This window comes from Pelodiscus sinensis, chromosome 3, assembly GCF_052426305.1.
Source record: "Pelodiscus sinensis isolate ZL-2025 chromosome 3, ASM5242630v1, whole genome shotgun sequence".
Taxonomy (NCBI): Eukaryota; Metazoa; Chordata; order Testudines; family Trionychidae; genus Pelodiscus; species Pelodiscus sinensis.
In genome coordinates this window covers 80,857,655-80,882,518 of record NC_143054.1, presented here as the reverse complement: position 1 = coordinate 80,882,518, position 24,864 = coordinate 80,857,655, and the positions used below count along the sequence as shown (strand labels likewise).

Sequence of the window (24,864 nt, the reverse complement as noted above, 5' to 3'; positions counted from 1 at the left end):
TTCCTTTATTTTAATTAATTTCCTTGTCACACTAACATGCTATTGTAAAATTTTAGCCAGGAGCTGCTCTCCAGTAGTTTGAGAGATTTAATTGGTACAATTAAGCATTAAATGTTATATTGCAAGTAGACCCACTGTCAGCCAAAGATTTGAATATCTGAACTGGTGATGTTTGAAGCTTTTTGCTGTACAAACTCCTTTCTTTCCTTTGTTCTTTACAACCCAAATGCAATAGGCAGAGGAGAAAAAAAATCATCTGAGGAACTATAATTATTAGTGTCCCCTTCCTTAAACTATATTATAGGACTGTTTCTGTCACTGTTTGTAGACTTTTGCAAAAGGACTCCTTTTTCTGCAATAAACATAACATGGCACTTATGTGATGGGCACTGATTTCTTTCATGTTCTCTCATAACATGCATTAAATTTAACATCTTTGTAGGGAGGACAATACCAAAGAAACACACCACAGAATAATTTAACTTCAAAAAGTGGATTAACACAAAAATGAGGAGTTTAGTTAAATATAAACAGTCACAACAGTCTAATATCTGCAAGTCGCAGGGAAACTTTTAAAAACACTGTGGCAGAGGCTCAAACAAAATGCATATCCCCAAATATATAAAAAGTAAGAGTACCAAAAAATGCCATCCTTGTTAAACAACAAGAGTACAAGAATAAGTTAGAGATAAAAAAAATATTTTAAATATTGAAATAAAATCTCACTGAAGAAAATAAAAAGAGCATAAACGTGGCAAGTCAATAATAAAGATATAATTAGACAGGCCAAAAAAGAATGTAAAAAGCAACTAGCAAAAGATACACCAACTAACAGCAAAAAAAAATCAGGATGCTGTTTCAGATTTTGGTGGGGCAACTTTAGCCTGACTCCAGGGATGACTAAAGCACTTGAAAACCCTAGTTTTCTTGCAGACAATTTAAAAATGAGTTCTGTATCTCATTCCTATACATAAAAAGACAAATATTAGGTCCACTCAGCTCTAATAACAACAACATGTTCTGACATCTTGTGGCAAGTCACTTAAGGGACACTATAAGGGGACATGGTTAGAGACACTGATCTGGCCAGGAACTGGGACTAGGATTTTTGAGCACCAGGGTTGCCATCACTCAGCAACATTTTCCCTCTGTGCCAAAAAGCTGGACATTGATTCCAAACCAACTTACATTGAAGTACTTCCTAATAACCGATCAACAGTGCTCCCAGAGCACACTGTTTTCTTTAGAGGTCACTTAGCCAATCACCAACCAGCCCTGATGCTGCTGGTCTTGTGAAATATCACATCAGTGCACTGCTCTATGTACGCAGGCAACACATAATAGCAAATGTAACTGATGGTTAGGTAATGAAACATTATAGGCCTGATCCTGCAAACTGTTCTGCACAGGCAGACCCCAAGCCAGGGCAGAGCAGCATCCAAGTCACCGTCATAGATTTTAAGGCCAGAAGGTACCACTAGGTGATCTAATCAGACCTCCTGTACAGAACAGGTCACCACCACCACCTGGTGCTCAAAAAATAAACCCAACAGCCCCAAAGCCAATGGGGTTGGGGTTTGCCCATGTAAAGATCAGAGTCTTAAAATGTGAATGATGAAAATATTTTTAAAATAGACTCTCCAGCCCAATAACTTGCAATTGAGCTAGAGTGTATGAAAAGGATTTCCCTTCAACTTATTTCTTAGAAAGGCTATGTTTAGACTATGGGGTTTTTCCAACATGCCAGAGGTATGCCAGAAAAACTCTGCTGCATCTAGGAACATGTCTGCTCTTCTGTAAAAATGTCAGAATAGCAGATGTGCCATGAGAAAGAAGGGCCCTTCCGAAAGAGGAGGTTTTTCCAAAATTTGGCCCAGTGTAGATGGGCCAAATTTTGGAAAAGCCTCTTCCAACAAAACTATCAGAAAATGGTACGCAAATTGCAGTCCGCAATTTGCGTACCCTTTTCCAATAAAAAGCGGCAGTGTAGACATAACAAATTCTCTGTGTGTTCAGTTTGGTTATCAGTGAATTCCATTGGGCTTCTTGCTTTTTTAATATAACTCAGTGTTTAATGATTAACATGTTAAGGTAGGTAAGAAACTCAGAAACAATCCAGTCAAATGCACAGAAAGTTGAACATATTTAGTTCAAAGCCCTTAGGTCTAAATCTTTCCTGTGTAACTTACACTAATCAGCTCTAAATTAGGCAGCTGTTTGGCACAGAATTGGTCTATGCAACTCATGGCTCTGCTGGGCTTTGTGCCCCACCCTCAGACCTAGCACATCAGGTTCAAGTCATAGGGAGTTGCCTGGGGATGGTCCCAGATATACAAGGGCTGCATGTTGCAAATACATTTCTTAGCCCTTTGCTAGCATGAGTCTGACCTGATGGATTTCATAGCAGTTGGTGATTTTTAGCATCTTGTTTATATAAACGAAAGACAGAATGTTCAGAAATGCTCAGTGATTCAGAAGGGGGGAAGGGATGTAACTTGATGCACCTTAGAGAGGCCTGAATTTTAGACAGCGCTGAGTACTCACTCACTGTCAGACCCCTGCACCGTGCCTCAAACTGAGGCACCCAAAGTCACTAGTCAGGCTTGAAGTTTTAGGCCCCAAATTCAAGTTAACAGTGTCCCTGCAGCAGACAGATGTAGTGAAAAAAGTAGTGCTGAAACAGGGAAAAGCCCTTTTTATACCTATCATGACTTGAAATTTTGCAGCCACCTTGGTTTCAGTTTCTTTGCAATAGAAATACTCATTAAAAAGTCTTCCAAAACTCATCTTCTCCTGGACAATTTTATCTCTGTATAAAGCACTGCAGGATCCTTCCCAGATTGCTTAATTCCAATAATACTATGACTAGGTACCAATTGCATGTTAGGACTTTATGATTTCAGGACCAACCCTTTCAAATATTGGGTTTTTCATTACAATGACACTGGAGACATTCAATAATTCTATTCATTACAATGACATTGGGGACGTTTCTGCACTTGCTTAAACTGACATGCATGTGAGTTTGTACAATCAGGGCCAACGGTGCTAGAGGATAAGTCAGGTGAGTAGTAGACAAAGAAAGGACATAACAGCATAGTAAGTAACAGATGAGCTAGAGAAGAGAATCTGGAACTTCTTTTCACCCTTTGCCATAATTCAAAGGCAAGGCAATATTCAAGGACTTGGAATGGCAGCTGATTTAAATCCAGTAAAAAAGAAATCCCATTTTTTCCCCACCTGGCACAATGGTCCTGTGAAACTCATTGCCTCCAACCCAGATCTTAGCAACAGTGAAAAAAGAAGTGGACCTTTATATAAATAAAATCCAATTCCAGAGTGACATGAAGGTGTGTCTAGACTGCATCCCTTTTTCGTAAAAGGGATGCAAATTAGACATATCGCAATTGCAAATGAAGCGGGGATTTAGATCTCCCCCGCTTCATTAGCATAAAAATGGCTGCCGCTTTTTTCGGCATGGAGCTTTGCTAGAAAAAAGCGCCAGTCTAGACGTGGATCTTTCGGAAAATAAAGCCTTTTCCGAAAGATCCCTTATCCCTCTTAAAATAAGGGATGCAGTCTAGACACAGCGAAGGATTAAAAAGATCAACCAGAAGTTTGGAAGAGATGGAAACCCTCAGGCTTCAGGGCATAATTTGACCTCTCACTGACTGGGTCAGGAAGAATATTCCCTGTGGACACGTTATTCCATAGTTGTCCACTGTAGTATTTTTTCCAACTTCCTCTGCAGCAGCTGGTGCTGGCCACTGTTAGGGATAGAGAAAGGCTGGATGGACACTGGTCTGATCCACGTTGGCAAATCTGATGTTTCTAAATTAGGCAGCTACGCCCACATGAATGCACCTGATTTCCAAAGATGCAGAGCACCCACAGCTTCAAGGAGCCAGGAATTTTTCATGACTATTAAAGTGACCAAATGTGCTCAGGCAGAACTTCTGTCAATGCCATGAAACATCTGCGCACATACAACAGAGAATAGCCCAGTGAGCCCCAACCCAAACTACCCGACACACCAGGAACCCGGGGTTTGGGAACAATTTGTATAGTGGGGGTGCAGAGAGCCACTGAACAAAACTACAAACCCTGTATATGCTGGAAACCACTTCAAGGCAGAGGATGCTACTGAACCCCCAGTCTCAGCACCTATGCCAGAAACTATACTCCACCTACAAAAAAGCAGCTTCTGTAGAAACTTCATTTAGGCTAGGTAACACAAGCTGCTCATTAGCAACACCCTTGTCTAAGCACTACAAAATCGGGGCATATTAACCTGTAAAGAAACTGGTCACTTACCCAGGAACAAAAATGTAGTGTCTATATGCCATGTCTATCAGCCAGAAGTGGCCTAAAAGTTACTACCTATTTCTAAAATAATATAACTATAATTAAAAACACATGAATTTATACAATCTTCTACTAACTCTGAAGTCTCCTGTCAGCTGCTGCCTCCTCATTTTCCTGAAATAGCAGAATTGAAACTTCCAGTCTCCAATAGATACTACAGAGTGCAAAATCCTTAGTCCTGGGAGTACGGCCAACCTCAGGCATGCCACGATTATGAGCCAAATTTTAAAAAAAAGTTCATGAGACCGGCTTAAAAATAATGAAATGAAAAAGAAATAAACAAACAAACATAATTCATTTTGGGTCTTTTTTGGGGTCTTTCCTTCCTGAGCCTTACACTTGAATCATCTTTTCACCCCTTTCCTCTTTACTGAGGACTTGAAACAGCTTTAAAGCTTGAACTCTTTGAATCTCAACTTCTACGGTCACTAAAAAATTCTGACCTCCCCATATAATATCCCATAACTGTGAAAAAATATTTTAAAAATACAAAAAATATTTTAAGCAATTTATATTACACATCAAAGTTATGAAAAATAAACAGTGCATTCTATTTATAAGCCCAAGCAGTAGTTGTGGCATGGGGGTGGGGCAAAGCCTAGATTCCCCCTCTAGGCTTCTCTCTCAGTTTAAGGTCCAGATTGAAACTAAGGGTGCAGCTACACAGCATCTTTCTGTCAGAATAAGCTATGCAATTTGTGTTAGGCAAATTGTGTAGCTTATTCAAAATCCAGGTTGAAAGAGCTTGTTATGAAATTTTGTGCTGTTTAGATAGTGCCACATTTCAAACTAAGGCTCTATTTCTACAAATCCCGTAACCCCCATGGAATGAGGGTTACAAGGATGCTGGAATAGTATGCCCGCTATTTTGGGAAATAGCAGGCGTGTTTAAATAGCGCCACAGTCCAAATGTATCCTAAGTCACAGCAATCACACATTCTCAGTTCCTCAAACTAATAGCAGAACCCCAGTGACTTCCAGACGCTGAATTAGGGTTGCAGGATATGGAAGTAAAGAAAGGAGTTTCTTTATTCTTAATCTTCATGCAGACTAGAAATATGCACAGCACTGTGCCCAACAGCTAAGGCAAGGCCCTTTGCCCCATGGAACTTAGGCATACTAAGTAGCACTTGTAGTGGAAACAGAACAGTTAAAAGAAGAGAGAGCTTGAGGCTGTGGATAAGAAATCTGGGAAGATAAATGGGCTTCAGGAAGGTCACAACCAGGCAGGCAGAAGCCACCCATTGCCACTCCTGTTCAGATGGGGATTGGGGAAGGCACATAGGACAGCTGATCTCAGTCATGCTGATTTATTGCCCTGTGCACCTACCTCCATGACACAAGAGAAGCTTATTGATGCAGGTGCTGTTTACCTCTAGTGTCCTGGTCTCAGGATGCCTCTAGCAAACAGTGGAGAGGGGGAGAGAGCTCAGCAGGCAAGCCCTGGCAGAAAACGGAGTGGGGCGAAGATGTGTAATGTGAGCTAGTTAATGTGGCACTCATGAAGAACTATGTGTGCCCCAATCCTGCTGCCAGTGCCAAGGGAGAGAGTAAGCCATTTCCTGGACATGTGGGGCTCTTGGGGTTGGAGGAGGAGAAAAAGGAAGACTCGGACCTGCTACACATAACCAGATATCACCTGGGGGAAAAGTGGTACACAGTGAGATGACAAAGTTTTCAAACTATGCAAAATTACTCAAGATAGGTAAGTCCGAATTTGACAGCAAAGACTTAGAAAGGGATTTTACAAAACGGGGTAACTATGCAATAGAATGGCAGACAAAAATTAATGTTGATAAATGCAAAGTAATGCCCACTGGAAAAAATGATGGGGTTTAAATTTGCTGTTTTCGCTTCAGAAAGAGATCTTGGAATCATTGGATAGTTCTCTGATAACATCTGCTCGAGATACAGTAGCAGCCAAAAAAGCTGAGAATGTTCAGAACCATTAGGCAAGCCATAGATAATAAGATAGAAAATACCATAATGCCACTATATAAATCCCTGGTATTTCTTTTTTTAGTGAAAGAAACCAGCCCTTTTAAGCTCCACAGACCAGGAGAAAAGCTCTGCAGAGCCCAAACCCTGAATACTGCGTGCAGTCCTGGTCACTCCATCTCAATGTCAGAATTGGAATGACTCAGAAAAGGACAGCAAAAATGATTAGGGGTATGAAATAGCTTCCATCTGAGGAGAGATTAAAAAGACTGGGACTGTTCATCTTAGAAAAAAAAGAGATGACGAGAAAAGAGGGGATATGATAAAGGTCTATAAACTCATGAATGTGTAGAGAAAGTGAACACATGAAAGGATAAATAACACTTGCTGTTCTTTTCATTCCCACTGAAGTATCTGGCACTGAACACTGTCAGGAGACAGGATACTAGATTAGGTGGACATTGGTCAATCAGTAGGGTCATTCTTGCATTATGTATTACTTGTCCTTCTTTGCAGATGGCTACTCTATTTCTTGATTTAACCTGCATGTTTGGTGCATATTTTGACAGGCTGGATCACAGAGACCCCCTTGAGATTGCCACTTGAGCTGATCATACCACTGAGCCCACCTATCTGTCCTCTGAGGCACCCCACCACCCTGTTCTGTTGAGCCAGAAGCTCTGATCTCCCCTAGTAAGGCAGAGAGTTGGGATAACAGCCCCCACCAGAATAATACAGGCTCATCTCTGGGAAGGCTGTCAAAGGGACTTGACAGCACACAAGTACACAGTAGAAATGGGACCAAAACTCCAAAGTAATCCATCTCACTATGCATAAAGTTTATTACAGAGTGAGTCCATAAGATGTTTGCTCCCTTTATCAATGAAAGAGAGAGATACGTAGCTGTTCCCCCCAAGTAACAATAATCAAGGCTCGACAATTAACGCAATCTACTCACTCGTGGCGAGTAGATTTTAGCCCGGTGCGACCGTGCAATGCGGTCAGCGCATGCGCAGCGCACGGAAGCCACTTGGCGAGCCCTCACAATAATTTAAACTGGATTTAATGATACACAAAAGTGATTTTATTTAGTATAAAAAGTAGGATCCACATGGTTGCAAGTGATAACCCTAAGTGATAACAGAGAGATCAAAGTAAGTTACTAAGCTAAAATTAAGCAAAATACACCAGGTATGCCTGTTACACTGGCTTTGTGGTGCTTCCTGCACCCACGCAGCTGCCTCTATCAGAAGCAGTACAGGCCATCCTCACTTTAAGTCCAAGATATGTTCCAAAAAACATGGACTTATAGCAAAACAACTTAAAGTGGGAAAAATTTTCCCCATAAGAATTAATGGAAATGGGGAGATGCGGTCTGGAATAGTCTTTACATCACCTTAAAGACGCAAGGCTGGGAATTTTACTCCATAAGAATCAATGGACTGAGAAGAGGTTAGGTTTCTGAACTTAGGAAATGCCATACTTCTGATTTTAACAACACATAACATGATTTTATTACATCTTACTGCACTTTTAAATATTAAATCAGTACAGCGATCTGACCTTAAGAAGGTGATGTTTTTGTTTGTTAGCGTTGATGGAGGATGAGGATGGGGAAGCAGGTAGAGGATCATCACAAACATCCACCACCTCAACCACTGGTGATTTAGCAACACCTACGTGTTTGTGTCAATAACAATGTTATGACTTCTGGAAGCTCTTCAACGGCTACTGAATGGGTTTTTTTTCTGCTTCTTAATGCCAGAAGGTCCTAGTTGAGGCTCTTCCATGAATGGTTTGGGATCTGTTTTTACTTTTTTAGTAAAGAAAGCATCCAGTGTTGTTTACTTGATGTGCTTAAATTTGGCATCTAAAATCTTTCTGTAACATGACAAGCCATCTGCTGTGATTGCTGCTGTACTTGAAGAACAATCAACGAGATGGTCACATTCCTTAAGAATATCCATCATCTCCTCATATAGGTCAAAGACACATTGGATGATAGGGATTGTGAGGTCAGCATTTACATCTTCATCCTTGTCTTCATCAACACTATCTTCTTCATGGCACTGTTTATCCAACTCTGCTAGATCCAAGTTACTGAGAGGCAAAGAATGAGATTCCAACAACTTTTTCACATTGTCTTCTTTGACATCCTAAAAGCCAGCCTCCTTTGCTAGTTGGATGATTTCCTTATGTATGAGAGCTTCCAGAAAGCCTAAGAAGTCATGCACAGCCTCAGAATATGGGTTCTTCCAGACACTGTTCATTAACAGATTGGAGACTTCTCGCCAAAGAGCACCAATGATCATAACAGCATCCATGTTGTTGAATGTTTTCCAAAATTCCTGGACTGTGGGTTTTCCTTCTCGATCAGTTTCCCAAGTAAGTCTGCGGAATGTCCTCCACATGTCATAAACTTAAATTTGAGATAATCTACTGGTCCATTAGCTGCATGAATTAGGTTATCCTTGGTGGCATAAAAACAACCTAGGACAGAGGTATTTGAAATCCAGGTCATGGGCACTAGCATTGTCCAGGATGAGGAGAATCTTGAACATAAGATTAGTCTCCTCACAATACTTTTTCATTTCCAGAACAAACTAATTCACAAACCATTCATGGAAAAGCTGCCTGGTCATCCAGGCCTTTCTGTGGGATTTCCAAATGACTGGAAGACAAGATTTCACATAGTTTTTCATAGCAAGTGGATTTTCACTACGATATACTAGCAAGGGCTCCAGCTTCATGTCTCCTCTGGCACTGCCCCCTAACAAGAGTTTGGCGGTCCTTCAAGGCTTTAAATCCTGGAACAAACTTCTCATTCACAGAAATATAGACAGCACACATTTCAGATACAAGCCCATTTTGTCAGCATTGAAAACTTGCTGTGGATTGTAGCTGCCTTCTTTGATGATGGTCTTCAGCATTTCAGGAAATGCTTCAGCTGCATCCTTGTCTGCATTTCCAACCTCTCCCTGCACTTGCACATTCTTGAAACCATATCTTTTCTGGAACCTATGAAACAATTCACGGCTGGCATTCAAAGGTCCAGATTCACCAATCTGTCCTTCTATTTTATTGTCTTTATACAAGCTCATGGTCTTCTCCTGAATGAAGGCTAGGCTGATGGGCATATTCTGCTTGTACAGATCATGCAGCCATATAGACAACAAGCATTTCATTTTCTCCATACATGAAGTATGCTGTTGCACAAGTTTTGCAGTCTCCAAAATTTTCTCATGATTCTTAATCACGCGTACGGTTGTTGGGGCAGTCCAAGATGGCGAGCAATATCAGCACAGCATTCATCTAATACGTCCAACTTCACATTCTGACTAACACTACTCCGATGCCTCTTACACTCACCAGCTTTATATTTAACAACATTTGCATTTCCCTTAGGCATGTGGAAGGACTGCACAATGTACATTAACACAATACTATACAGTATCAATTAGAAATGAAATGTCCTGGAAAGAAAGACATGGCGTGTGTGCAGTATCTTTGCACAATGTAACTGCACACAATGAAGACAGAGAGTGTCGACATTTGGTGCAAATATTCTTCCACATCTCCTGTGTCTGCACAGCACATGAGTTGGCCGCTTACTTTGATTTGCGTTCAAGCAGTTGCCTTTCATTTGAGTAATTTTTTTGTTGAGCAATGTAAGATTAGGGAATGGGAGGACTTAGAACACAACAATTCCTAAATTAATCAACTACGTTAGTGCAGAACTGACGTGTAGATGGGTGACTTATAGCGAGGATGGCCTGTAGCACGGGGGAAAGGGGAGGCTACTGCAAAGCAGCCTCTGCCCGGGGTGGACCCAGGCTTGCCATGGACAGAGGATGCTCCATGGCAACTGCCCCTGTTCACGGGGAGGAGGGGGGGAGACCAAGCTCCCCGTGGACAACAGCTGTTGCTGCAGAGCAACCTCTGTCCGCGGGGAGTTTGGGTTCCCCGCAGACAGGGGCTGCTGCCACCCCATGGTGCTTCCTCTGTATGAAAGACAGCACCGCAGGACGGCAGGCAGGAGCTTGTCTACGTGGAAAGCTTGTTTTTAAACTAGCTCCTCTTTGAACTGGCTCTCGGCTCCGCCCCCAGGGACTATCAAATAGTTGTGAAACTGCTAAAATTGGATGTGGTTACACAACTATTCAATTACATGCTAACATCCTTACTGAAGACTATTATTGTTTGCTTCCCATTCCTTAAATGGAATTTCCCCAGGGCAGGAAATCCTTGTTCCATTCTTCCCCACGCACCCCCCTCCCGTAGAAAAATACCAAATTCAAGAGTGGATTCCAGCATCAGGTGGCATGGTCATATATCTTTGAAGGACCAGACACAGTTTAGACTTCCAGGAAAAACAAGACTATTTACAGATCATTGTCTTGAGCACCAGACTATTAAGTTCCTTAAGCACCACTAATGGCTTTCACTAGAAGACCTAATAAACAGGCTTACACTTCATATTTCTAACTTCACATGCAAGATAGATACATGCACACAAATAGAATACACATATTCCAGCGATGACCAGATAATTACATGCCCCGTTTTGCGTAAAGAATATTTGAGTTATGTATAATCATGCTCAAAAACCCATTTCCATAAAAATATTGGGGTGCAGCATCAGACATCTTTCACTTTTTCTTATCTCAATCTTTGAAGCTATTTCTTTGCTTGTTTTGCTGCTGCAGCAAATAATAGCATCACAATGAAGCTCACTCTAGCTTCATTATGTTCGGTATCTGAAACTATATGATCTCTTAGTTTGTCTATATGGCTATGTCTAGACTGGCATGATTTTCTGCAAATGCTTTTAACGGAAAAGTTTTCCATTAAAAGCATTTGCGGAAAAGAGCGTCTAGATTGGCACTGACGCTTTTCTGCAAAAGCACTTTTTACGGATAAGCATCTGTGCCAATCTAGACGCGCTTTTATGCAAAAAAGCCCCGATCGCCATTTTCGCGATCGGGGCTTTTTTCTGCAAAACAAATCTGAGCTGTCTACACTGGCCCTTTTGCGCAAAAGGACTTTTGCCCGAACGGGAGCAGCACAGTATTTCCGCAAGAAGCACTGATTTCTTACATGAGATCGTCAGTGTTCTTGCGGAAATTCAAGTGGCCAGTGTAGACAGCTGGCAAGTTTTTCCACAAATTCAGCTGCTTTTGCGGAAAAACTTGCCAGTCTAGACACAGCCTATGAGTGCCAAATTTGTATGATATATCTGGTCCTTTGGGAACAGTGGATCTGGGAATTCTGTGAGGGTCCCGCGAATCAGGGAGTGGGGACTATGCTTGGAGTACTCGGGGACTAGAGTGTGCCAGTCAATAACCTATACAAAGAGAGTGGGGCATGCAGAGACCCACAAGGCAGTTCTTACATTACCAGTTGCTGCATGTGCTGGGGAACAGACAAGGTTTCATCACAGAAACGGTAGGTGGTATGAGGCCCCTCCAACTCTTGGGCAGCCCCACGAAGCATCGCAGCATATTTTCTGGAAGGGTTTCCAGTCTTGATCTGAAGACTGCAATAAATGAAAAATCCATTACTTCACTTAGTAGGTTGTTCTAACAGTTAATTCACTCACTGATACAAATGTGCACCTTGTTTTTTATTTTTTGGCTTTAACCTTGCTTTGCTAAATTAAAGAGCATTTTAAGTTGCAGTATATTCTCCTGTGAAGGTATCTGTACACCATAATAGTCACTACTTCATTTTCTTTTTGATATGTTCATCAGTTAAGCTCCTCATATCTCTTGTATTTAAAAAAAAATAACTTTCTTCTGACACAGCATTAAGATTTATGTAAGCTGCACAGAAACCATTTTTAGTGCAAGTTTTGTTGATCCTACAAAACCCAGAAACTATGCTATATATTCTTGAACACCGTCTGCTGCTACTGCACCTGTTAACTAGCTATATATGTTTAGACAGAAAACACTTTTCTAACAGTAGCAATTACTTTATCTATACTAGAACTTTCACTCCGCCATTGTATCAGTGGTGGGGAATCTGTGTTGAAAAAACCCAGATTAGACAGGGTTTAAGAGAATACTGCACATAAATGCTTCCCTTGATCCCTGCTTCCCCTGACAAAGGTTTCTGATGTTGCTCTGTCATCAGAGGGTGGTGTTAGGTTATATGAAAGCCTGTCACAGGTATGGAATAAACATCAAAAGCATAACAGTAAAGATAAATATACTAGTTTTTAGGCTTAATATGCTTTTTGATAGTTGCTGTATTTGGGGCAATTTTTTGCTTTATTTTGTATTAAATCTTTACAAACTGATATCTGTCCAAGAGGTCAATCACATTTCTCTTCAGGGTATTGAAAATATAAAAAATAACTCATTACTTACATAAGGTAGTCCTCGAGACATCTAATAAAACGATTAAACTATCCAGCCTCCAAAAGCAGATAATCCTATCCTAGAGTGCAATCTCAAGTGAGGCCAGTAACAATGTCAGGGATAGTGATGACAAAAAATATTATCCAAATAAAAACCTCCTCATCAGGTTGTGTCCCCCATGTTAATGAGCTATCCTTAATTCAAAGTGTTGAGGATTCACTAATGATATATGTAACTGTCATTTTTTTGTTCTTAGTTAATAAACCTTTAGTTTATTACAGGATTGGTCACAAGTATTGTTTTTGGCTTGAAATCTGAAGTACAACTGATCTGGAGTAAACAACTGGGTATTTGGGATTGGGAGTAACCTGAATACTGATGCAATATTTGGTGTAAGTGACCATCTATCACAAAGTCCAGTTTGCCGAAGTGGCAAGATAGTCCCTTTGGGCAGTCTAGCCTGTGACTTCATGATAAAGCTGTTGCAGTGTTTTAGTAATTCAAACCTGTTTACTGGGTTGGTGAAATCTAACTAGAGAACATACTATTGGATGGGGAGGGGGGAAGGAGTTGGGGTTTGGTTTTTTTGTGCTCTGCTTCTTGATGGTCTGCCTTGAGGTTGGCATTTAGAACATGAACCACTTCACACAGCATGATAGTTATATCAGCTGGCATCCTGTTATTGATGATGCCAATGTACATGCATTTAGTTTTCACCACATTCAGAGACAGTCCATATTCCTCCCTAATTGCTTTTACACACTCCCACATTAAGGACATTGCAAATAGAATTGTATCATTAGCATATCTGAGGTCAGTTAAAAAGTGTTCATTAAATGGAAATTCCAGTTCCTTCCACTTTATCCAACTGTCAAAGCTTGTCTCATAATAAATTCAGCATACATGTTAAAAAGACTTGGGCACAGAATGCACCATTGTCTCTCACGCTGTCCAATGGAAAACCACTTGCTGGCTCATGCAGCTGTGATTTTTTTAACAGTACAGAGTTGTGATTAAGTTCAAGGAAATACTTTGGAATTGCCTTAACCTGCCAGTATCTTCCAGAGGCAGTGATGTCAGATAGTATAATTGCTTTGGAGTCATCAATTCATAGCCACATACGCTGCAGTAACTGATTGTGGAACATCTCTGATTTGTAGGGTATTTCTTGGTCCATGAGCACCTTGGTGGTGTAGCTGTAGGACTGGACACATTAGCTCTGAAAGCCTTCTGTGGCTGCTCTGGCCATGATCTCCCCAAGGAGCCTGGACTATCAACACCAAGGGCATGCTGGCCTTCAAAGGTGATGGGGACCAGCTGCCCCACTCTGGGCAGAAGGGGTTAAACCAGGCTAGAGGGAGCCTGTGGAAACCCCTGGCCAATCAGGGAGAGGCTTTTAAGGAGCCAATCAGAGGGCAGCTTGCTGGGGTATGCCTGTATATAAGGAACTGCTCAGCAGCAGGCTGGCAGTTGGGTCCTGAGCTGGAAGAGTGCCTGACTAGTTCCTAAGAAAGTATCTTAGATAAAACAATTCTGGGAAGGCTCAGGGGGAGATTCAGAGCAGCTCCAGACTGACACCTGCCAAGCTGCAGGGCTTGTTGCAAGGATCAGGGAAGTGCAGGGGTCACAAGGGAAGTAGCCCAGGGAACAGGAGGCAGAAGAAGGGGAGAGGAGCAGGGCAAGGCTGCCACCAAAGGCTCCCCAGGCCAGGATGCAGAGTCTCTCTCTCCCCACCCCCCTGCACCACACCTAGCCACACTGAGGAGTAGGCTTTATAGACTGTGGCTTGCCTTTGAAGTGATGGGCTAGATGGAGGCTGCAGTTGGCTATGGTGGCAGGTGAGAGACTGATGATTGCTGATGCTCCTGGAAGGGGGGGCAAGAAACCAGCGTGAAGAGGATGCTGTAATCTGGGAAGTAATGTGAGTGTGGAAAGAGGACAGAGTGACAACAGTGAGACCCCAACCAGAAGGGGGTGCCCTGTTGAGGATGGAACTAATTCCTAGTGTGACCAGCAGGAAGTGCCACAGGGGCGTGCAACAACCCAGTTAGAGGGGAACATTGTCCACCACCCTGAATTTCCTTCTGCTGGTGCACTGGACCACTTGGAGATGAACTCAAGCCAAATCAGTGCACCCTACATCCTGACCATGTCAGATGAATCTTGAAAATTCTTTGCCCAAGCAGAAAGGTGTAATTAAGTCTGGAGGAGTCTTTGAAGGATCCAATCTGTGCTCAAAGGGGCCAGGCAGCTGGACAACAGATTTCAATGCTCTAAGGACCCAGACAGAAGGGGTGTGTGCTGAGAGTCAGTCTTGGGATCCTGAAATGGGGGCACTTGACTGGGTTGCTTTGGACTCCAGAAACTTATTCAGGGGATCCAGGGCAGAGAGGCTTGGATACCCGTCGCAGCAGGCCTAGTGATGGCCAAGAGAGGGTGCTCAGGAGGCTCTGTAACAAAGGGTACTCCTAACACAGGAATTGTTAATTACTATATGAAGCTTTTATTCTAAGGCTGTGTCTACATTGGCAAGATTTTGCGCAAAATCTTGCTGCCTGTCTACACTGGCCGCGAGTATTTGCGCAAGAACACTGATGTTCTAATGTACAAAATCAGTGCTTCTTGCGCAAATACTCTGACGCTCCCGCTCAGGGATAAGTCCTCTTGCACAAGTGTTCTTGTACAAGAGGCCAGTGTGGACAGGTAACATCAATTTCTTGCGCAAGAAAGCCCGATGGCTCAAATGGCCATCGGAGCTTTCTTGCACAAGACAGCGTCTACACTGGCATGAATGCTTTTGCGCAGAAGCGAATCTTTTGCGCAAAGGCACATGCCAGTATAGACGCTCTCTTGCGCAAATACTTTTAATGGAAAAACTCTTCCATTAAAAGTATTTGCGCAAAATCATGCCAGTATAGACGCAGCCTAAGGGTCTACTAACATTTATAAACTGCATGGACAGACTGGTAACTCTGGGAGATTGTATCATATTGAAGATTTTAACAAATGAACCTTCTGAAGGCTTAGTAAAAAAGTGTTTATTTGCCTACTGGTTGAATGATCAATAGGTGACTTTAAATCAGGGAGAAGTAACATTAAGCTCAAAGCGCCTCTCAGTTGACTTAAACTAATCTGGATGAGTTTGAGGGCCAGTTTTTGTCTCGTTGCTTATACTGTAAAAAGCCAAGCTCCGGTGGCCAGTTGCAAACATGAAAAGTAGTAGAGATCTTTATAGTTGTTTGGCATTATACTAAAGCATTATCCTTAAACTGAAAAACAGTGTTTAGTGTACTAGCTTTAAGTAATAGAGCAGATGAGAATCCTATTGAAAATAATCCTATTAATATTGGGAAATATTCAAGCATAAAATTGTTTTCTCTTCTTTTAAATTAAAAACTGAATAGTATGTATCTTTAAAATACTCCTGGAATTAATGCAGTTCATAGGGTATTTAATTCCATAGAGCTTATTAAGTATTTAAATTTTCTTATTTCAGTTTGTAAAAATTATCAAATGATTTCAGAAGAAACAGATTCCTATATTCCCAGTTATAGCACAGGTGGCAAGTTTAGAAATGTAAGATTCACTTTTTAAAGAGAATCATATTACTAAACAGAAATTACATCTTTACTTTCTAAATTGTGTACTGTTTTGAAATGCCAAGATGTCTAGTTTTACTGACATTAAATAGTCCTCAACTGTTCCACTATCAATAAACAAAGACTATTTTATTGAAAGTTCTTCACAGTCAGTAAGATAACTGCCAGCTTAAATCAATGTAAATAATTTCTTTGCTGTGTAATTAGTATGGTTTACCACCAGGGAGCTCTTCCCACCCTTTGGTTTATTTTCCTTTTTTGTGAAAGCATTTTGTATGAGTTTGGGTATGTTATTTTAATTGTCTCCTACTTTAAAGCCCATCATACTTTTTTTCCCCCCATTTTAAGCTCTCACCCTGTTGTCTCTCCAATACCTTTTGTATTTTAACTTTTCTTAGTAACTTGAGAATGTAATAGCATAGAAGTTGAAGCTTTTTGTCTTTTAAGAAACTTTTCCTTTTCTGGCAGCTATGATGTTAATTGAGACTTATTGTGTGTGTGGATGGAAATCAATTTCCTGATTTTTTTCATTGTAAACCCTCCCAGCTGTCCTCTTCCTACCTTCCTCCTTTTTTCCCCCAGTAACAAAATGGGAAAAGGGAAAGTAAGTGTGTGTGTGTGTGTGTGTGAGTGTGAGAGAGAGAGAGAAAATACACATTTTAAATTACAACAAGAAATTAAAAACTTAAATTTTCAGACAAACCTTTTCCTGGAAAAGAGCCTTTTTTTGCTTAAAATGAATGACAAGTTTCAACCAGCTTGAACAAAAATATGAAGTAAATGAATGTGATCATGTAACTTTAATTAAAAAAACTCATGTCAAAGGCAGCCACTTTTAAATTTGATCTTTTCTACTGTAAATTAAATGTAGATTAAATCTTTGATAGGCCTGTCTCTCTTCATGGACATAATTGTTTGTAAAAGGTGGATTTGAATTGTGAGGGACTGCAAATCCTCCCCCCCTTAATTTATACAAATAGATTCTTTATTGAAGAGTGGTCACTACTTACTTTAATTACACTAAGTAGAAAATTACTCCAGATTAGATTGTGGAGGAACAAATTGTAAACTTCTGTGGCTATGCCTTCAAATGGCACATCATAGTCACCTCAACTGTATTGCGTGTCAAATTTAGGCTGTAAACTCTCTGGGGACAAGCATGTCCTCATTTTTATATTGAAGTGCCCGGGCCATTGTTGGTGCTAATGAGAACAGTCTGTACAGGGCCAAGCACAGTGCCGTGGCTCTACAAACAAATTAGTTTCCTGTGGTAGGGCAGACCGGTCCTAGCTCCCCGCAAAGGGGGAGGGGGGGAGTGAGCGAGGAGCGGCTCTCGGGGCAGACAAGGAGACCGGCCAGAAGCCGGGGTGAGTGATTATATATCTTGGGGTCCCGCCTGGGGGCCTCACGCAGGCCAAGGGCCGACGAACTTGGTTTATACTCATGGGAACGTCCCTGCCCGAAGCTGCTCGCGCTGCGGAGCGAATGGGCGGGGGTGGCGCCCATCCCCGTGGCATCTGCCCAGGAGTGCGGAGGGAACGGGCGGCGACACGGCTCTGGGCAAGCCCCGGGAGTCCAGCCGGCCTGGGGGGGGCTCGGGCTGGCCGGCTCCGCGCTCAGCCATGCGGGGCAGGGGGAGGGGTTAGCGGCGGCCCGCACCCAAGGCTCTGGTGGGCGGAGGGCAGCGTCGGAGACTCACTTGGGCTGCGCCCGCCGCCCAACCAGCAACGCGGCCCCGCCATGGCCCCGCGCTGGGAGCGCCTCTTCGACTCCGTGGGACACTTCGGCAGGTAGCGGCTCCCCGCGCCGGGCGTTGCCCAGGGAAACTGAGGCTCCCTGAGCCCGCAGGCGGGGCAGAGCCTGGGAGGCAGCGCAGCGTGGCGGGCCCCTGCCCGGCTGCAAAATGCCGAGACGAACCGACGTGCCTCTTACCCGCCGGGGCCGGGGCTCTCCGTCCGCAGGCGAGGGGCAGGCGCGCAGCGGCACGGGCTGGTCGCCGCCAGGTGCTTCTCCCGGGAGCACTAGCCCGTGCGGAGTCCCCCCGCCAACAAGCTGATGCGCACGTGGCCCAAAGTCCCAGCTACAGCCCCTCAGCAACGTGCCCTTATGAGCGCGGGCTGAGAAGGGATTCCCAGTGTCTGCTGGTTTTCTTGCTGCTGCTCTTACGGGACTGCCACTAGTGAGGGCCCGCAGCAGCCCGGGGTCTGGCATGTAGGGGGAACTCTCCGGGGGCCCATAGTACCTCCTGGTTAAAGCAGTTACTCGCTCCTTAGATCAAGTGTTCTGAACTACTCGTTTCATAGCACTTCTTGCGGTTAACGAGCCGAGAAATTAATCATGGGGCAGCCTGCTAATTGATCCTGCTCCGACTCAAGTCTGGCTGTATTTCTTTTGGCAATTGGTAGGCGTTCCCTTAGCTAGAACCTCACACGAGAAATCCCAAATTACAAACACTTAATTAATACTGTTTTCAACCTGAACTATACACGTTTTCAAAAGGTTACAGCCGGAGAAACACAATTAAAGCTTATTATGGGTGTACTTAAAAATCACCTTTTCAAGTGGGTTTCTTTATTGTTGTTTCTAGGATTGATGCAATTGCCTAACAAGATTTTTTCTTAACCAAAAATTATCTTCATCTATTCTGAATGGCTGCTTTAATTGTGTGTTTAATTAGTTTTTATTCATGCACAGTAACACAGTTGACAATTCTTGTTAGCAAATCAAATAGCTTTCTCAGTCAGTCTATTTCTATAAGGTCATATAAATCATGCTGAGTTATATATATGATTTAAATCGTTCTTGTAGTTAGATTATGAGCAGTCCAAACATGACTGCCAGTATTTTGGAACCACTTTGATTATTTTAAACTCCAGCTCTTATAGTTAAAAAAAAATGGCCAGTACTGTGCTTTTTTTAAAATATCACTATTAGTTAAAAGCATTAAACTTGCTTGTTAGTATTAATACTTTCTTAAATTTTTTATTTTGATCCCTTTCAAAATCTACTTTGGTGCCTACATCCATTCAAATTTTGGTTCTGTCATGTGTATAAAAATGTTTAATATAAAATAAATGACAATTTCAAGCTATGATCAGCACTTCAGTTAAAACACTTCCAGCAATTTCTCAATATTTCATCTTTTATTTTTCCCCTTGCTTGGTTCCTTTATCCCGGTTTTTATAAATGAATTAGGCCATGGTTTAGTCTGGAATAAATATAGAGAATAATATGAGGTACTCAGCTCCTAATCAGAGCCATTAGTGGGTATGAATTGCAGTTTACAAGTAAATATGTAGTTTTCCCATGGGGTTAGGAGGAGTTCTTGGTTTGTACTTCTAAAGTAGATGAGGAAAAATGTCAGGGGAAACAGGTTAGGATTTACCCAATTTGTAGATTTCTTGTTAAAATATTCCTACACTTTTGATGTACAGGCTTTTTGACCTGTTGTGATTTAAATTCCTGACTTTCAAACACTTGATTTTAAACCTGACTCCTCAGTTTCTAACTTCATATTTTTGTTTAATAAATGAAATGCTCTAATAGTATTCTTAGCCATTAAAAATCTCTTTATGCTCTTGGTGTGTGAAAGCTTGTGTTATGTTAGGTGGAGTTGTTACAACTTGGAGCAAAGAGACACCCAGTGCAAGAAGTACTACAGTGTTTATACATTCAGCAGGAGACTGTGTTACTTATAAAAGCTGGTTTGGACCAGAGATTCCTTCATTGGAGCTATACCACATACAAACCCCCATGTCTATACTATTTCATCTAAACTTTTATATGTGCTCACTGCCCTATCAGCAGTATTTGAGTTATATGTGCCAGCCTTCCATCTCCTTCCTGCTTGTTGGGGCCTTATCTGTCCCCAGTCCATCCATTCAATGCTAGACTCTGTCCTTTTCCCCCACAACTCTTTCAGGCTCCTCCTACTCAGATATAGCTCATATTCCCTCTCTTATGTCACAGATCTTGTTGTTGCTATAAACACCATGGCTGTGTCTACACTGGCATGAATTTCCGGAAATGCTTAAAACGGAATACTATTCCGTTTTCAGTTTTTCCGGAAAAGGAGCATCTACATTGGCAGGCTGCTTTTCCAGAAAAGCCCTTTTTTCGGAAAAGCGTCTGTGGCCAATGTAGACACGATTTTCCGGAAAAGAGCCCCGATTGCCATTTTCGCGATCGGGGCTTTTTTCCGGAAAAGACTACTGGGCTGTCTACACTGGCCCTTTTCCAGAACAGTGTTCCAGAATAGGGACTTATGCCCGAGCGGGAGCAGAATAGTTTTTCCGGAATAGCGGCTGATTTTGTACAGTAGAGCGTCGTTGCTTTTCCGGAATTCAAGGGCCAGTGTAGACAGCTCGCAGCTTATTCCGGAAAAGCGGCTGATTTTCCGGAATAAGTGGCCCAGTGTAGACACAGCCCATGTGTAAATTACTGTATTTCACAGGGCGTTGTGGAACTTCCCAGGTTCATAAAAAAATGTATCAAATAACAAACACCTCCCCAACCATCTCAAAAGTACTCAAATATCATTCCTTGTATAGGAGAAAAAAAGTAATTGTACAAATTCTCTCTTCCTGCTATACCATGGGTTCCCAAGCTGGGGAAGCATGAAGAAATTCCAGGTGCGTGGGGGAGGGATGACCCAGCCCCTCCTCCTCTTCAATCCCCCCTCCAAGTTTTGCTGCTATTTTTGTTTTTTGGCCCTGGTAAGTTCGTTCTTTTTTTTTTTTTTTTTTTTGGCTCAACAAGTTTTGCTGATATTTTTTTTGGAGGGGGAGGGAAGGAGGGCGAGGGTTCTCAAAAATCAAAAAGGGGACATGATGCTGAAAAGTTTGGGAACCACTGTACTAGACCATTGTGTGACAGAGAGATGACCAATTACTGGCTTACTCTATAGCTAATTTGCATACAACAATATCATTGGTTGTATAAAGGAGATCACACAAATAGTGGATTACTTGGCCAAACTGTCTCAGTTCTTCAAAACCACCTCTCATAACAACACAACCAGCAAACAAAATAACCCCAGACACACACAGCCTCTTATTATAACGCTCTCCCTTACTTTGATGCCTGCAGAAATCAACAGATTCTCAGCACAACCCTTCCCTCCTCTCACTCAATGCAATCACCCATTTAATGCAAACATCTTACATTAATTACTCCAAACACACACACACACAGTCCTTTTTTGCAACACATATCTCTAACTCACTGCATGCATAAATCAGTGCAGGTCTCCCAGCTCACATTCTCCCATCTTCACTTATACTTAGCATAAAACCAAATTCAGGGGTTGTTGCTAGATCCAATCATTGCTAGGGTTTGTAGTCAGTCCTTATACATTTTTTAAAGTTCTCAGCCATTTAACTTTTTAAAAATCCACATGACTTTACAAATTATACTTGTGCAACAGCACAGGCTTTCAGTTTATAGTATTCTAATAATTAAATATGCTCTAAACACATTTTGTGCTTGCAAACACAGTAAACCCATATGTTTCTGTCTAAGCTTTGATTATAATTAACTGAACAGTAGCAGAAGACTAGACACTGGGATATGTCTCTAATCATAGAACACTAGAACTGGAAGGGATCTCGAGAGGTCATCGAGTCCAGTCCCCTGCCCTCACAGCAGGACCATACCATCTCAATGACTTCAAGGCTAGAAAAGGCCATTGTGATCATCTAGTCTGACCTGGACCTTGCAAGCCAAAGAACCTCACCTACTCACTCTTGAGTGACTGAGGTCCTCAAATCTTGATTTAAAGAGTTCAAGTGAGAGAGACTCTTATCATTTACTTCAAACCAGAAAGTGACCCATGCCCCAGACTCCGGAGGAAGGAAAACAAAACAATCCTCCCCCCCCCAAGTCTCTGTTAATTGGGGAAGAAATGTAATAATTTCTACTTCCATATCCTCCCTCTCATGAGCCACTCTGTCACTGTCTCTAAGCTCCTCATTACCCTTATTAAAAACTGAGACAAAGTATTTGTTGAGGTGTTGATTGAGGATTATCTTTCACACACACACTGCTGCCTCGGTGTTTAGCAAATCCACTTCTTTGCTTTATATTTATATGATGAAAGAAACTTTTACTGTTGGTTTTAATTTTCTTTTCAAGGCCCAGATCTGCTTGGTTTGAGCAGTTCCCACTTTTCTCCTGTACTTTCTGACCACTCCACAAAGCTGCTTTCCTTGTTTATCCATCCCTTCTTCCATTCCTTGTAGGCTTTCTGCTTTCTTTTAATGTGTTTGAAATGTTTATTCATCTAGTTTTGCCTGCAACTTTTACTTACAAGCTTTTCTGTCTGCTTCAGCTACAGGCTCCTGTTTCTTCAACTTTGACTTGAAGTAATTCCAAGCCTCCTCTATATTCAGATATTTTGAGTTCTTCAGGTCAATCCACTTCCCTAACTTATTCCTTTAATTCTTCAAAATTTGCTCTTTTGAAATAAAGGATTCTAGTTTCAAACCTATTTTAGCTTATCCTTCTGTTTAGATTACACTGAATTAACATGATAATTCAAATCAAGGTTATCCTCTACATCCAGTTCGTGGATGAGGCTTTCACTAGTACTTACAAATACTAAATCTAAAATGGCATTAAGTCTTGTGGGTTCTATGACTATTTGATGAAGAAATCGGTCAGTTAACACATCCTGAGATATCTGGGCCCTACCATTATTAGTTTGCTCTTGTTCTTTGATCAATATCTTAACTTTAGTAAGATTTTTGCTACTGTCTTGTATGACCTTCTCATAAACAAACTAGGGAAATACTACCTAAATGGTGGTGCTATGAGGTGGGTGCATAGCTACTCTTTGGGTACAGTTTTCCAACAAGCTATCTTTCCTTTTTGTTTTTCATTCTCCTACCCTCTGTTGTTCACAGGCAAGCCAGCTTCACCAATAATTTAGATAATGGCATAAAGAATACATTTATAAAGCTTGCAGATGATACCAAGTTGGGAGGGGTTGCAAATGCTTTTAGAATAAGATTACAATTCAAAATAATCATGAAAAAACTGGAAAAATGGTCTGAAGTAAATGGAATGAAAGTCAATGAGGACAAATGCAGTGTACTCCATATAGGAAGGAACGATTAGTAGCACATTCACAAAATGGGAAATGACACCCTAAGAAGGAGTAATGCAGACAGAGGTCTGGGGCTCATAGTGGATAACAATCTAAATGATTAAACTGTGTAAACATTATTGTAAAAAAGCAATCATTCTGGAATAGTGATAGAAATGTAGCCGTGTTAGTCTGAAGCAAAATGCAGGACAATGTAGCACTTTAAAACTAACAAGATGGTTTATTAGATGATGAGCTTTCGTGGGCCAGACCCACTTCCTCAGATCAAATAGTGGAAGAAAGTAGTCACAACCATATATACCAAAGGATACAATTTAAAAAAATGAACAAATATGAAAAGGACAAATCACATTGCAGAACAGAAGGGGGATGTATTAGCAAGAGTGTTTTAAGCAAGACATGAGAGGTTAAATTCTTCCACTTTACTCAGCACTGAATAGTTCAACTGGAGTATTGAATCCATTGCTGGGTGTCACATTTCAGTAAAGATGGGATAAACTGGAGAAAGTCCAGAGAAGAACAACAAAAATGCTAGAAAACATGAGGGAAGATTGAAAAAACTGGTATGTTTATTCCAGAGGAGACTGAGAGGGGATATGGTAATAATTTTCAAGTATATAAGGTTGCAACAAGGAGGAGGAAGAACAATTGTTCTCTTTAATCTGCAAGTCTAGGAGAAGAATCAGTGGGCTTAGATTGTAATAAAGGCAACTTAGACTGTACATTAGGAAAAGGCTCCTGTCAGGATGGTTAAGCACCAGAATAATACATTACCTAAGGATGCTGTGGAATATCCATAATGGGAGATTTTTAAGAACAAGTGAGACAAACAACTGTCAAGGAGGGTCTTGAAGATGCTTGGTCCTGCTATGAATGTAAGGGACTGGACTAGACTGGACAAACTCTTGATGTCCCTTCCAGTCATATGATTCTATGAAATTAGTCTTCTCTAATCACACTATTGCCACTAGTATTTATTTCATTAAAATTATTAGAGCTCTCTATTCATATCCAAATCAGATTCTGGGGGTCAGTAGTAACCCCACATACTATCATAGTGGAGCTTCTTCAAAGTGATTTTTGACCCAAACAGATTCCATTCTATCCATTCCATCATTCCTAATTTCATTATAGTCTACTGCACCATTAATAACTATGTGACCTAAATAGCACTTACCCTTCAATACCTGTGTGCCACTTACTATCATTCTATTTGTATGTTGTCTCAATACTATGATTTCACTTTTTGCACCAGTAGTTCTTATTTCTCTTTTTTTGTTATGTAGGCTTCTTGCATTGATGTACAGACATCTTAATTGTTTCCACTTGGCTATATGCAGATGTCTTGGCTAATTAGGTAGTCATTTTACTGCCATTATCACCTACCTGACTGTTACTGTCAGTGGTACTGGCTCTTATCTTCCCTTTTTGTTCATTCTCCTACCCTCTGTTGTTTCTTTTTCTGTTGCTGTACTCTTTTTACTTGATTTTCCTT

The 24,864-nt window shown here is 41.5% G+C and overlaps 1 protein-coding gene across 3 annotated transcripts in view; it reads left to right on the top strand.

The window, feature by feature from the left end:
- The first annotated feature begins 17,510 nt into the window (after window positions 1-17,510).
- SLC22A16 (solute carrier family 22 member 16) overlaps window positions 17,511-24,864 on the top strand; it is a 46,234-nt gene continuing 38,880 nt past the window's right edge. For 2 of the 3 annotated variants that reach the window (XM_075923100.2, XM_075923099.2), the window contains exon 1: window positions 17,921-18,054. In XM_075923100.2, coding sequence (XP_075779215.1) covers window positions 18,005-18,054 — 50 coding nt within the window. In that variant the 5' untranslated portion in view covers window positions 17,921-18,004. Of the gene's footprint in view, window positions 17,632-17,920; window positions 18,055-24,864 lie in introns of those variants that run through there. The other variant, XM_075923101.2, reaches the window with a different exon arrangement.